The 15,640-nt window shown below is 39.8% G+C and overlaps 1 protein-coding gene across 4 annotated transcripts; it reads right to left on the bottom strand.

Annotated features, from left to right (window-relative positions):
* Nucleotides 1–3,574: 3,574 nt before the first annotated feature.
* Nucleotides 3,575–8,129, bottom strand: TMEM225 (transmembrane protein 225). 4 transcript variants are annotated; one of them, XM_045483264.1, is made up of 5 exons: nt 7,772–8,126; nt 6,357–7,674; nt 5,595–5,741; nt 4,981–5,115; nt 3,584–4,273 (listed from the first exon to the last, which is right to left on the bottom strand). In XM_045483264.1, the coding sequence occupies exons 2-5, from the start codon at nt 6,532–6,534 to the stop codon at nt 4,047–4,049; spliced, it is 687 nt and encodes a 228-aa protein (XP_045339220.1). In that variant the 5' UTR covers nt 6,535–7,674; nt 7,772–8,126; the 3' UTR covers nt 3,584–4,046. The 4 variants fall into 4 exon arrangements, with proteins under 4 accessions (XP_045339222.1, XP_045339220.1, XP_045339221.1 ...); XM_045483265.1 differs by having other exon boundaries at nt 6,357–7,671; XM_045483267.1 differs by having other exon boundaries at nt 6,357–8,126.
* Between the last annotated feature and the right edge of the window lie 7,511 nt (nt 8,130–15,640).

The following is a 15,640-nucleotide window of genomic DNA, read 5'->3' as shown; positions in this document are numbered from 1 at the left end:
GCCCTGCATCAGGCTCTGTGCTGACAGCTCAAAGCCTGGATCCTGCTCCAGATTCTGAGTCTCCCTCTCTCTCTGCCCCTCCCCCCACTCGTGCTCTGTCTCTCTGTCTCTCAAAAATGAATAAGCATTAAAAAGGAAAAACACTACCACGAGGGGCACCTGGGTGGCTCAGTTGGTTAAGCATCTGACTGTTGATTTCAGCTCAGGTCATGATCTCACAGTTCATGAGTCTGGGCCCCACATTGGGCTCTGTGCTGACATTGTGGAACCTGCTTGGGATTCTTTCTCTTCTCTTTCTGCCATTTCTCTGCTCACGCTCTAGCATGCTCTCTCTCTCTCAAAATAAATAAATAAACTTTAAATACATATAATATATTCATAATAAAAATTTACAACAATAATATGAAATATTATCTTCAAATGGCATGAGGGAGACTTCTAGAGTGCTGTTCAGATTCTGTTTCTTTATTTGAGTGTTCATTACACAGGGGTGTTCTCTTTGTGAACATTTAAAGAGCTATACGCTTACCATTTGCGAACTTGTATATATGCGTGTCATATGTCAAAAAAGATTACTCAAACTTTCTTCCAAAACCAAAACAAAATAACACATGAAAATAAAATAAAGGGGGCAAAGAGAGTACGAGAAGAGAAATCGCAGCCAAATTTGACTTACATAGATTCAAGAATTCTAAAATAATTAGAAAATTTATTTCAGCAATTTATTAAGAGAAACATGACTAAACGGGAATTTTCCCAGGTATGCAAACTGTTTAACAATGAGAAACAAGAGAGGAAAGTTGGTGTGCTAAAATTTGTACAGGCACATCAGATGAGTCTGCAAATTTAATTTAAAACAATCTAAAACAAATGGGGCACAGCGTTAAAGTTTTAAAAAGTTAGGCAATAGGTACATAAGTGGTTATCACATTGCTTTCTACTTTGTTCTGTATGTTTAAAATATTTCACAATAAAATACAGAGAAAATTTTCACAAATTATAATTTATATAAAAGATACATCCTATTATTGGAATAGGAAAAAAATCAACTGATCTCAATAGACGCATAGAAATTTTCAATAAAATTAATCATTTACTTTTGGTAAACTCACTCTGCAAATTAGATATAGAAGAAGTCCTTTTTTTTTTTTTAATTTTTTTAATGCTTATTCATTTTTGAGAGACAGAGAGAGACAGAGCATGAGTGGGGGAGGGGCAGAGAGTGAGGGAGACACAGAATCTGAAGCAGGCTCCAGGCTCTGAGCTGTCAGCACAGAGCCTGACACAGGGCTTGAACCCACGAACCATGAGATCATGACCTGAGCCGAAGTCAGATGCTTAACCCACTGAGCCACCCAGGTGCCCCAAGAAGTCCTTTAATTTGATGAGGCAAATATGACAAATTCTACAGTGCATATAATATCAACTATTAGGATTATGGAGGCATTCTTATTAAAGTAAGGAACATAGAAAGGATGCTTACTATCTTTTTTCCCATTCAAACTTATCTTGGAGATCTGAGCCAATGAATAAGACAACACAAAAGAAGTAAGTGATATAAGTATTGGAATGAAGTGAACATCTTTTCTGCGGACAGTTTGTTTTCCTCCAAGGATAACCTAAGAGAGCATACAGGTAAAATTATAAGTACTAAAATAAGAATTCGGTAAAGTTTCTAGAGACAAAAAATCAACAACTTTACACCAGTAATAGGCAACTAGAAAATGTTATAAAATATTGCAATTCAGAAAAGCATAAAACTGCAGGTTACCTATGAATCAACCTTAACAAAAAGATCTGTCTGGAAAAAATAAATCACAAAACATTATTGAAGAACGTGAAAGAAGACCTAAATAAATAGTATCATATTTTGGCATTGGATGAAAAAATATTATTAGCATTGTTAATTATCCCCAAATTAGTTAATAAATTAATATGATTCTGAATCAAATCATAAGTAGGATTTTTCTGGAACTATACAAGCTAATCTTGCTATTTATATGAAGACCAAAGACCAAGAACAAGTCAAGATAATTTTGAACAAGAATAAGGACTTGGGCATATTGAACATCAACACTTTCTTTCTCTACATAGTAATTAAGATCGTTGTGCCATGCAGGGATATAAAAATAGACCAATGGAATAAGCTATGGAGATCAGAAACAGACTGACTTTTATGTATATTTGGTATATGTAGGAGATTATGTTACAACGCAGTAAGATAAGGAATTAAGCCATAAAAATATTCTGAATAGATAGTTATCCACATGGAAAGTAGGTAAAATTGGATCTTTACCTTATATAATACGCAGAGATTATTCCCAATAAGACTAAAGAGAGCAAGGAAGAAATTGTTAAATAAGACACAATAAAGCACCAACTAAAAGGGAAAAGTTGATCTATTGTATTACATTTCATTTGAATACCTCTGTAAAACAAAAAAACCTCATAAACAGGGTTAAAAGCCAAGGCACAACCAGTTAGTATTAGTTTCCAATATATAAGAACTACAAATCAATAAGAAATAGACAAATCATTCATTTTAAAAATGGTCAAGCACAGTAATTCAGAGAAGAGGAAATCCAAAATCTCAATAATGAAATGAAAAGGAGAGTTGCTGAGAGGGAATGTTTATTGATGTGGCAAGGGACAGTATACCCTGAGTGTCCAGTGTAGTGTTGAGGCACTTGGAGGTCAGAGACAAGCAATATCTGATGTTACGTGGTCACCTGACAACCCTGGAGACCCTCATTTTCTTAAAAAGTGAGCAAACTCAGTGATCAGAGATTAAAAAGACTGATCACTGAAGGACTGGCAAGGTACAAAGAAACTAGAATTTTCATACATTGCTGGCAGAAGTGTAAATTATAACAGCCATCTTTTGCATCACTTTGTCAATATTTAGTTAACTTGAAAATGAAGATACTTTCTTTTTTTTAATGTTTACTTTTGAGAGAGAGCGCACGCGCACGTGCAAATGGGGGAGGGGCAGAGGGGGGAGGGGCAGAAGGGGGGGAGGGACAGAGGATCCAAAGTGGGCTCTGTGCTGACAGCAGAGAGCCCAATGCGGTGCTCAAACTCACAAATCCCGAGTCGAAGTCCAACACCGAACTGATTGAGCCACCCAGGCGCCCCAATAAAGATAGTTTCTGCTATTCTAGTATTAGATAAATACCCTAAGAGAAACTCTAGCTCATGGACAGAGGGAGTTGTGTATAAGAAAGTTCATAACAGCACTATTTATAACAGAATAAAAGAAAACAACTAGATTTTCATCAACTGGAGAATGAATATTTTACATTATATCTCTACAATGGAAAACTTAGCAGTAGTTTCAATGAATGAAGTCAAACAAAACGTAATGAATCCCAAAACCATACACGCAGTTGAGTGAAAAAAACAAGCTGCAAAAATGATCTGTACAGTCTGACTTTTAATGATCTTTGAAGATTTGTAAAGCTAATCTATATGATTTTTTAAGATGCATTAAGTTCTAAAAAATGACAATGTGAATGTAAAATGATCAGCGATGCATCATTGAAAGTGTTTTGTGATGAGCAGCAAGGGAGGGAAATGAGATTAGGGAACTTTTTAGAGGAACATCCGTTTTGTCTATAAATTTAATTTGAAAACATCTAAAGCAAATAAGGCATAATTGTAAAATTTCATAAGGCTGAGTGATGTGTGCACAGATGTTTATCATGTTTTGTATTCTTTCTGAATGTCTGAAATATTTCACAATAAAATAAGTGTGATGTATAGAGTTAACAATACAGCAAGTATTAGTTAATGATAATATTTATTAAATGAATAACAAATGTTATTAAATGGTGAGAACAAATAAAAGAAACTGTTCAGCAGGTCAGGATCGAAAAAAAATAATAAAAATGAAAAAAACCACCTTCCGGATCTTCTTACAGACCCTAACCCAGTCACATGCATTAAATAATGCCAAACAAAGACACCACGGCTGTAGAGACACAATGCACATACACACAACGTTGTTTCTATTAAGACAAGCACACACTGAAAGATACATTGTCAAATCATACAGCCCAGGTTACACGACGTGTTTGGATGTGTGCTCTGTTTGGAAAATCTTCCTTTGTGTGAACAATACTACGAAGCATTGCGGGCTGTTCTGGTAAGGAAATAACTTTGATAGAACTCTCAGACTCCTGTCTGTCCTTAATTTCTCTGCTGGATGTACGGAGGATGGTCAGGCAGGCAAAGCTCTTGATGGATTGTTTGTACTGTAGGAGAGAGAGGACTCCTGGGGAAAAGAGAAGCCAGGGAAGGGTGATGAGGGGTCAATGGAGAGTTACAGAAATACTTCCCTCTATGTCAGCAGAGATACTCCAACCCAAAGCCCTGTGGGTCCCTTTGAACTGCCCCAGGCCACTGGAGAGGAGGATGCTTTAGTGGAAGAGACCAGAAGTGTATCCACAATAGCTTAAATGCTGTTCATGTCATTTTGAAAGAAGACATGCTTCTGGGTTGTGAGTGCAATTCCAAATGAAATTTTCAAGACTTTTTAAGAAAATGAGGGTCTCCAGGGTTGTCAGGTGACCACGTAACATCAGATATTGCTTGTCTCTGACCTCCAAGTGACTCAACACTACACGGGACACCCAGGGTATACTGTCCCTTGTCACATCAATAAACATTCCCCATCAGCAACTCTCCTTAGTCATGACTTGGATGGTTACCTCTGTCCTGAAGTGGGGATGGTGTGAAAGACAGTAGAAAGGGCAGAAATGAGAGCTGCCCTTGAGGCAAGCTTATTGAATATTTCACACAGCCCTCATCTCCAACTCTGCCCTTGAAGGAACTGCCCTCAGAGAGTGAGTCACCTGAACTTTAGCCCTTTAAAATGTAAGGATTGGCACTTTTCCCCATCTCGCTTTCCCATCCTTTTACTCTCCTCTAACGGGGATAGACTGGTTCTAATCACCTATCAGGGGCCCTGAAAACACTCACCAGAGGCCACAAAGAGGGAGACATTTAAGTAGGCAGTGAAAATGATCCAGGTGATCTTGTAACTGGAGTAGTACACGGATTTACCTTGACTTAGCTTTTGGTGATACATTAGGAGTGCACAGAGCAGAAGGAGACCTAATGTCCAGACAAAAGAAGGCAGGGGAGGTGGGGGGAATCCCTTCTAAGGAACTTTGGCTCTTCTACTCAAGTCTTAACCCAAGATATGCCTAACTTCCAAACCTCCTACATACAACTGCACTATGTTCAAAAATCGGGGCCCTGGGTAGCTTGGTCGGTTAAGCGTCTGACTTCAGCTCAGGTCATGATCTCATGGTTCGTGAGTTCAAGCCTCACCTTGCACTCTGTGCTGACAGTTCAGAGCCTGGAGCCTGCTTTGGATTCTGTGTCTCCCTCTCTCTCTGCCCCTCCCCAATTTGTGCTCTCTCTCTCTCTCTCAAAAATAAATAAACATTTAAAAAAAAAACCCCAACCTTGCTAAGTGGTACATTCAATTCAGAAGCTGCATATCTGAGCCAAAGAACTAGGATGCTTGCAGCCTAGATCCTTAAACCAAATTTATCTCCAAGCCTGTGTTAGGGGAGCCAAGAGGTTACCTGTAAAGAAACTGAGGAAGACAGCGATGAAGAGGGTATGTTTAGTCTGAGGAATCAGGTAGGTGGATTCCAAACCCAGGAACAAGTTATGGATGAAGGAAAGGATGAGAACCAAAATCATCATGGTCCTGACCACTTCCAGGCCATCTGTTGGAAAGCAGACGCTATGTTGAAAGAGGGACAGATATTTTTTCTAGGCTCATTTCCACCTGGAAATTTCCACAATTCTCTAGGTAAAAATCAGAATGAGGTAAAAATATTTCTTTAAATAATAAAGAGGAACAAGGGGAAAGAATAAAGAGGTAGGGGGCCTTAAGCTGAGTGGGAAAGAGAACCAGAAGAAACTGTTCTCTTAGTGTTTCTGTAAGTTTCTTTCTCTTCTATTCTTTTCACAGAACAGATTTCTTGTTAAATATAATTCATCCTGCCCTCCTCCAGTGGCAAAACAAGCTACTTTCCTTGTTGCCAGTTACCTTTCTTTTATTCCCTCATGTTCTAGATGTGCTGACCACCCTGCTGCTACTGCCAATGTCTCTCAAATGTCCAGCAGTGAAGTCTGTGAGCTTCTAAACTTTTCTCCAAAATATTCAAAATGGCGAGATTTTAGAGTCAGCCTTGACTCTTGATTATGGAGCTGGGTGCAATGCAGCCAGCAGAAGTTGCCCCAGAGAATAATAATGAGTAAGCCGGTGAGATAAATGGAAGTCAAGGAAAGATGAGCCCTCCCTCTCCACCCGTCTCTTTCCATAGTGCAGTTCTGACCTTCTGGCCAAAGAGTAGTGCAACATATCCAGGGACTGTGGCTTACTGTATTTTTCTTTGTTTCCAATGTCAGTTCAACCCATTCTTCCATGATGATTCCTATGGCCAAGAAGACTAAGGCCCAGGAGGAGAAGACCATGTTGGTGGCCTGGATACCTCTGGGTGATATGTTCCCCATTGTGAGTGGGGATTTCAAGCCGAGACCACTACCAATATCTCAGATGGCTCTTCTCTGATTTGATTATTTCTTCACAAGAGGAAGAGCAAAATCTAAACTTTTAGTGATTGCTGAGCTATTGGCAGGGGCAGAGCTGATAAAGCCTGTGGACCAAAGAAGATAAATCCCACCCCCCACCACTCCTATATGTGGCCTGCCCTGCTGTCAGGGCTGCTAACTGCCATGGAATCATCTATTGACTTGACCCTTGACCCTGATGGCTGGTGCAGTAGGAGGACCATGGCTGACTACAGGTCATGAGAGAGCTACCCAATATAGAGGGAGATAAAATATCACATATTAGAGAGAGCTGCCAGCTTTAGTGATAATTAGAGGCCTTGAAAGAGGTTAGGCATGCCTGACTAAAGAGGTCCAATTTTAGAGCTAGGATTATATGTTCCAGGATTACTTGACATTAGGTAGGGATCAGTGAAGAGAAAAAGGCATTCAAGATCGTTGACAGGAATAGTCAGCCAGCTAGTACCACAAAAGGGAATGACCATTCAGAATATAGGATGTTTTAGAGAAACTTGTGTCCTCATTTGGAACGCCTAAAGAAGTTTAGTTAGGTAGGCATCTGGGAAGTAGACCAGCACCTTGAAACCACAAAAGCTGGCTTGATACACCAAAGCATTGCACTCCAACATCATTTATAAGGCCAGACCATTATTTCTTGACAATTGTCTTTGTAACTTGGCAGAGAAAACATTTATGGATCCTTGAGTAGGCAACTATGGTATTCAGTAAGCTCAGAGTCAAAGGACTTGTATTAAAATCCTCCCCCTACCCCGAAAAAAAGCCTTTTACTGAACTAAGATAAAAGTCATATCTACTGGCCTCTCTCCGCCTATTTCTTTGACCTTTCCATGGGACAACTGGATTTCTTTCATTGCTTCAAACATGCTGTGCTTTCTTTCTTCCAGACCTCTGTACATATCTTGGTATATTTTATTCTAAATTTTTTTTAAAAAAACAATGCTCAATATATTTAATCTCACAAGGGAGACTCCGTGGTTAAGAAAATGGACTCACAATCCTGGCTTTACATCCTGGCTCTACCGCTGAGCAGTTTTGTGATCTTAGAGATAATAATGCTTCCTACTACACAAGAATTTTGTAAAAAGATTGCATGAGTTTAGGAATGTAAAGCACTTAAAAAGCGTTCTTGGCACATAACAAATGACATGTAGGCAATTACCATAGTATTAATTTGGACTCCTTGGAAAAGCACCTCTGAGGCAGAGAATTGTGTGTGGAGAGTTTATTGGGGACTACTTAGCCAAGAGTCACATCTGCCAGTGTTTAAGGAAGCAGATTTGAGGAGAGGTTGAGCTGAGATGTAGTTGCAAGAAAAGAAATGTTAGCCAACACCACCAGGAGATTTGGACCTGGTGTGGCTTTTGGAGTCATCCTGAGTGCAGCAAGAGAGCTCAGTTTGCCCTGGAATGCAGGCTGTTCCTGGGCTGGTAACTCCCTTCTGCGTCCAGGGCAATTCCTTTATCTCTCAGGACCTGCGAGCCTCAGCAGCCAGCACCTCGGGTAGTCTTGAAAATGAGCTCCCCCCTTCCCCTTTCCTTTCTTTATCAGGGCCGGTTTGCTGTTAGGGCTGCCAACTGCCATAGAATCACCTATTTGTTTGACCCTTGACCCTTGGGGACTAGTGTAGTGGAAGGACCAAGAGGGTCATAGCATAAGAGCACACTTTGGCAACTTATATTATTATGCTCTTACATACTGATGCTTTTATTTCTATGCAATAGATCCTTAAGAGTAGGATTCCTGGGCTGAAAGACTTAAGCCTCCTTTAAACTTATAGATGATGGCACTAAGGATATAAAGATGTAGCCAGATTAGAGAAACTGGTAGGATGTGAGGGATTTGCGAGAGACAGGTCAAGGAGGAAATCATGTTTTCAGCTAGGGAGAACAGTAGTCAACGATGCCATTAAGTAAGATGTAAAATATGGCTGGAAACACAAGCCTGTTGAAGAAGCTAGTAAATACTGGTTTGGGTTCAGTTTAAGGTGTCTACAGGGCACACGACAGACAGAATTTTGTTCTGGAACTTGACAACAGATTAAGGGTCATCAATCAGTCTAGGGATGGCAGTTGAAACATGTGTGCATATCCTTATGTAGGGATGTAACAAGAGACAGAGAAGGAAATTCTGGAGAACGTCAATATTTATGATAAAGAGCAAAGGAGGACCAGTCAGAGAGAAGGTAGAGAAATACAAGTGTTGCTGAGGAAGTAAAAAGAGGCTGGAGTTTTGAGGAGAGATTGGGCAATGATAGCTAATGCTGAAAGGAAATCACATTTTGTAGGAGCTGAACAAATATCACTTTAGGGACAATCAGAATGTCACTGGTGGTTTGGGTCACAGCATCTTCAATAAAATGAGGGCGGGAGTGGAGGCAGAAGAGAAACAGGCAGTTTTTGTTGTTGTTTTGTTTGTAACAGGCAACTAGATGAAATAAATAGCAAAAAAGGGAAAAAGAAAAGTAGAATTGTAGTTTCAAGAGGGAAATGTGCAATATTGGAAAAAATAGAGAATAACATAGTGATTCCCAGGTACCCTTCATCCAATTTCAATGGCCCTCCCCTGAATTATTCTGAAACAATCGCAGACAATTTCATCTTGAAATATTTGTTTGTGTCACAAAAAGATAAGGATTGATTTTTTTCCTGCAGATTTACTTCCTCCCTCTCCCTCCCCACCTTAATCTGGTTTATTAGGAGGTTATCACTTTTGTTCATCACTTCAACAGGTCCTTGTGTATTTATCCATTTGAAAACATTATTTTTATGTTTTAAAAGGTAATTTCACTTTTTTATTTTATCTATTTTACAGGTTGTAGCTTTTTATTTATTTTTAATTTAAAGTCAAGTTAGTTCACATAAAGTGTAGGATTGCTTTCAGGAGTAGAGCCCAGTGATTCATCACTTGCATAGAACACCCACTGTTCAACCCAACAAGTGCCCTCCTTAATGCCCATCACCCGCAAAGCCCATCCCCTCCCAAAACCCCTCCAGCAACCCTCAGTTTGTTCTCTGCATTTGAGACTCTTATGGTTTGCCTCCATCTCCATTTTCATCTTGTTTTTCCTTCCCTTCCCCTGTGTTCATCTGTTGTGTTTCTTAAATTCCACATATAAGTGAAATCGTGGGATATTTGTCTTTTATTTTCATTTTTTAGAGTTTACTTATTTATTTTGAGAGAGAGCGTGAAAACAGGGTACAGACCAAGAGAGAGGGAGAGAAAGAATCCCAAGTAGGCTCCACGATGCCAGAGCAGAGCCCAATGCAGGGTTCAAACCCACAAACTGTGAGATCATGCATGACCTAAGCCAAAAATAAGACCCAGACACTTAACTGACTGAGCCACCCAGGTATCCCAAAAACATTATTTTTAATATATTCACTACTTTAGGCTGCTACCTTGTTCCCTCCCCCCCCCCTTTTTTTTTTTTTTTTTTTTTTTGCTTTTATCCCCTTGAATTTCTTAAGATAGCTTAAAATTCTTTTTTAATATGCCAGGATTTAAGGTTATTTTTTTTTCTCTGCACTGCTTTCTATGTCTTAGGAATTTTTTCTACATTTTTTAAAATAGACGTTTTAAGAGTATTTTAGAGTCACATCAAAATTGAGCACAGACAATTCTCTGCTCCCACACATGCACAACCTCATCCATTATCAATATCCCCCACCAGAGTGGTACATTTGTTAACAATTAATAAACCCTCACTGATACAACGTTTTAACCCCCAGTCTATAGTTTACATTAGGGTTCACTGTTGGTTATGTTTAACATTTTCATATGACTTCTTCTTCATCAGACCTCTTCTCAGGATTGCTTGCTCAGAAGGAGATTCTTCCCTTCTAATGGAGAGCACTAACATCTATCATCCATGTTCCTCCAAGAGGATTAATTGCTAATGAAGAAACCCAGCATCACAAGGCAATATGCTTCACCATTGGTGTAATAAGTTGCAATAGGGGTATATTACATCCTGTGATATTGGTAAGTATTACCAAACTTAAAGCACTCATATAAAAGTGTATCCATTGATCGACCCCAGGTCCACTGGAATCTATGGAACGTACTCTAGACCTGAATCCAGGCTTCTCAGAATTGGTGAGGAGAAAAGAGGAAGCAAAGATTTGCAAAATTGAGTATATAATCCACTTCATGTGACAGAGACCTAGTTTCAGAATTTTGCCTCATTTGATATGGTCTTTCCTTTGGCCTATGTAGAGCCCTTTCAGTTTCCGCTCCGCGGGATCTAAGTATTCAAACCTGAGTGTTAAGGCTTTTTTTTCACCATCTTTGTAATAAATTTCACTTTCTATTAGACTGCTATATTGTTATTTCCTTCTGACAAGACCACAGTAGGATTCTGCTCCTGCATTTGTGGACTATGTGGTAAGGAGGTACCCTTCATGACCTCCAGAAGTATTCACTAGATTGTTCCAGTAAAGAGCCTTAGTTTCACCAGAGAGCCTTAGTTGTATTCATGTCAAAGGGAAAGCCTATAGTTGGGTAAAAGAATACATTTGAAATACACATCTCTGATATAGGGCTGGTATCCAGAATATATAGGAACTGATATAAATAAATAAGAGAAAGAAAAATTTTCTAGTAGAAAAATGTGCAAAACACATGAACCAGACACATCACAAGAGAATATCCAAATGGTAAATAAAAACATATTGTAAAGGTTCTCTGCTTCATTTGTCATCAAGAAATTGAAGAAAGTACAGAAATGTTGAGCAGTGTCATAGGAAACAGTCTCAAAATGAAGAATTATGGAACAAAGATGATTTATTACTACCTGTAATACTTAAGCAATTTCCAAATGCTCAGAGCAGTTTTAGAGCCTTTGAGAATAGAATATCCTCTAAGATATAGCTATGAATAGTTATGAAGAATGTAAAACATTTCCATGCATATCCAAGAGGAATCTCTTTAACAATCTGTGTGAATCGATGTAAAGGGTGCTATCAAGCAGGGGGAAAACAAAAAACAACCCTGCACTCTAGTCCCCATTCTGCCACTAACTGGCCTTTTGGTTAGTGGGCAAGTGATTTCTTTCTTTTGAACTTTAAGTTTAAATGAGGTGATTTTATTTAATCTTGCTCATTGTCTCAAGCAGTAACTTTAATATGTGAGGTATTAAACCTCTGTGTGGGTATTAAATCTCTGTAGAAAAGGGAAATGAGATGTCTTTGTTTTCATTCAGTGTTTGGGATTTGCATAGCTGAAATCCGACCAAAGAGTAGGTCAAGTACCTTCTTTCTCGCTATGACTGGACAATGTCTTTGTGGTTTTGGTATTGGAAAAGGAATCTAATTATTCATTCAATCATTCACTTTCAGGTTGCATTTTTTTTTTTTAATTTTTAATTTTAGAGAGAAAGCGTGCAAGTGGGAGAGAGGGGTAAAGGAAGAGAGGGAGAATCTTAAGCAATCTCCACGCTCAGCACAGAGCCTCCTACAGGGCTCCATCCCACAACCTGAGCCAAAATCATGGCCTGATCATGACCTGAACCGAAATCAAGAGTTGGATGCTCAACCGACTGAGCCACCCAGGCACCCCAAGTCTCATTTTTTGGTAGGAACAAACCTTTCAACACATATTATACATAACAATAAATGTCTCCTTTCTGTACTTCTGCTTCACCCTATCCATACTTCTGGAATTATTTGTTACAAAATGTTAAAATATTTTGTAGGCATGTGTATTTTCATAGACCATATGCTCTTAGAAGGCATATTTTTTGGTTTATAATCGTATCCTCAGTGTCTGAAATAGTGCCTGTCTCCCCTTATACAACATTTGTTGGGGAGATGAATTTCCACCGCCCTGACATTGACCACACACCCTAGCGTCCACCTTTCCCCACCCCAAAATGCACTAGGAGGGGACATGTGAATAAGGGAAGCAGTACCTCAAGGATCTGACCTATGGTGTTAGAAAAGTGTTGGAAAAGGAGGGCTTAGCGATTTATGTTCCTCATCTCTACCCCCCAGATAAAGGATTTCTATGTATATAGTCACCAGAGCATTTCATGTTTCACCTGTGAGATGTTTTCTCCCCTCAGTTATTAGTACACATGCTTTCTTTATTTCACCCATTTTGTCTTCTGCCCTCCATTCCAATCCCTGTACTGTGATTTTTTTTGCCCCATCATTTGGTTCTCTTGAGGGTTAAAAAACTCCGGGCTTTCTTTCCCAGGTTGTTGCTGCAGAGGAAATGTAGAAGAGGCCGCAAGGGTGATATAATTTTCTCTCACCACGGACTTGTATTGCAATGAAGTTTCATTCCCTTCTACCTCTCTAACAGCAAGAGCTAAAGAGAGAGATCTTGGAAAGGCAGAAGTTTTTAGTCTCTGATGACTTAGAAACTGACAAAGTTAGAAAATATGTTTTAAAAAAGGCAAAGAGAGATCTAACTGGTGAGAAACAAAGCATTTTGCATCATTATTAAAAAGAAAAGTGACGCCTGTGGCTCTGTCAGATAAGCATCCGACTTCAGCTCAGATCATGATCTCACAGTTTGTGAGTTCAAGCCTCCACCAGGGTCTGGGCTGACAGCTCCGGAGCCTGGAGCCTGCTTCGGATTCTGTGTCTCCCTCTCTCTCTGCTCCTCTTTCGCTCATGCTCTGTCTCTCAAAAATAAATAAACGTTAAAAAGAAATTTAAAAAAAAAATTTTTTTAACGTTTATTTATTTTTGAGAGACAGAGAGAGACACAGCATGAACGGGGCGGGGGGGGGGGTGGGCAGAGAGAGAGGGAGACACAGAATCGGAAGCAGGCTCCAGGCTCTGAGCCATCAGCCCAGAGACCGACGAGGGGCTCGAACTTGCGGACCGCGAGATCGTGACCTGAGCTGAAGTCGGACGCTTAACCGACTGAGCCACCCAGGCTCCCCCCAAAAAAAATTTTTTTAAGAAAAGAAAAAAATTAAAATCAAAAACGAAGAAAAGAGAACAACGCATGACAGAATATTTAGGAAAAAAAGTCATAAATCCTACTATCCTACAACAACAGCTAATTTCCTTTTGCTTGTTACCCTCCAGTTTCTGGTTATATGACACATGTTCATGGTTCTACATGGTTGCAACCAAAGGTACTATATGCAGCTAATAGCATGGGCAGTTAGAAACTCTAAAATAGCTTCAATGAGCACACAAAAGTCCATTGGGTTGATATACAAAAGTATAACATTCTCCTGAAATAGTTTGCTTTCTTTTTTTTTTTTTTTTTTTTTTTTGTAAAAGTTGGTTTTCATGAATTGTACAGGCACCCATCCAGAAAAATGGGTGGAATCAGAGGAGTCAGGGGGTCACATCGGTACTCCCTCACTGTGTCTTCCCTGCCCCCCTTCTTCCTCCCCAAGTACTCCATAGATACATTAGTATAATCTCTTTATATTTTTTAATTTTTTTTTAATGTTTATTATTTTTGAGACAGAGAGAGACAGAGAGCAAGCAGGGGAGGGGCAGAGAGGGAGGGAGACACAGAATCGAAAGCCGGCTCCAGGCTCTGAGCTGCCAGCACAGAGCCCGACGCGGGGCTCAAACTTACAGACTGCAAGATTATGACCTGAAATGAAGTTGGCCACTTAACCGACTGAGCCACTCAGGCACCCCAAATCTCTTTATACCTTATAAAACACTTCTGCATGTATTTCTTATTTGACCTTCAAAAAACATTAACGTTCAGTTAGAACACGTTGGAATTATATCTATCTTATCAATGAGAAACTTTACTTAGAAAGAGGAGATAATTCGCCCAAAGGCCACACAATAGCTAGTAAATAGCAGGAAAGGATCTCAAAATATCTTCAAAATGAGAAACCCATGTGTGTTCTCTCTTTCTCTCTCTCTGAATATCCACTCCATGCACACATTTAGCCATTTACTAGGATCTGCAAAAGAACTGTAGAGCACAAATCATGAATCATGTCACTCCTAAGACAGATAACCATGGAAAGTCCAGTTATGAACATTGGAATCCACTGAGGACTGTGTACATACGTACGAATGTTCTCTCACCTGAAGGTATCGTGGAAAGTAGAAACTGTAATACTGTAGCATCCCCAATTACAAGATTCCCTTGTACATAATTGAATATAGTCCCATCTGGGGCAATTAAAACTTTTCCTAAATGAAACAAACTCCAGAGACCATAAAGGAAAATGGAATAACTATTCACTAAATCAATGTCTCCATCACTTATTCGCTTGATTAGGTACCTCCATGATCGCAACAATTATTTCAAGAATGAGGGCGTTGTGAGGCTCTGTCTCCAAGGGCTGGGAATTAATGGGCAATTCATTAACTGTACTGTTCTGGGACTCTCACCTGGATAAAGTGTTTTCCTTCACTTTAAAGGGAAAGGTGGAGGGGCGCCTGGGTGGCTCAGTCTGTTGAGCGTCCAACTTCGGCTCAGGTCATGATCTCGCAGTCCGTGAGTTCAAGCCCCGCGTCGGGCTCTGTGCTGACTGCTCAGAGCCTGGAGCCTGTTTCAGATTCTGTGTCTCCCTCTCTCTCTGACCCTCCCCCGTTCATGCTGTGTCTCTCTCTGTCTCAAAAATAAATAAACATTAAAAAAAATTTTAAATAAATAAAAAAATAAAAAAATAAAGGGAAATGTGGCTACCTCCCTGTGCTCCCCCAGAAATACTCCAGTTTGGGATTGAGAGACCATCCGCTAACAGACCTCACAATCTGAGACCTGACTTGTCTGATTCCTGCCCGAGGAACATGTATTCAAGGCAAGGCTGTTTCATATTCCCTGTGCTGAAACAGCTATTCCTGACATCTCCTGAAGAGAAAGCATAAAGAATCAACGTGAAACCCTGGGGCACGTACATAAAACTGGAATTTCCCCTTCCACCTGTTGGCCTCAGTGATGGTGGTTAACTGTGGTGTTTATGGGCAGATAGTGTTTAACACAGCATATGTTTGTGGTCTGTGTCTAAACCTCCACCCAGATGATTTTTCCTGTCACTTGGCTGCCCTGTTCTCTTCTTCATCGGGATGCCTTCCTGAGGTTGGGCCTG

This window comes from Leopardus geoffroyi, chromosome D1 (assembly GCF_018350155.1).
Source record: "Leopardus geoffroyi isolate Oge1 chromosome D1, O.geoffroyi_Oge1_pat1.0, whole genome shotgun sequence".
Lineage (NCBI taxonomy): Eukaryota > Metazoa > Chordata > Mammalia > Carnivora > Felidae > Leopardus > Leopardus geoffroyi.
Note: the sequence above shows the minus strand (reverse complement) of the source record. Positions and strands in the feature narration are given on the sequence as shown.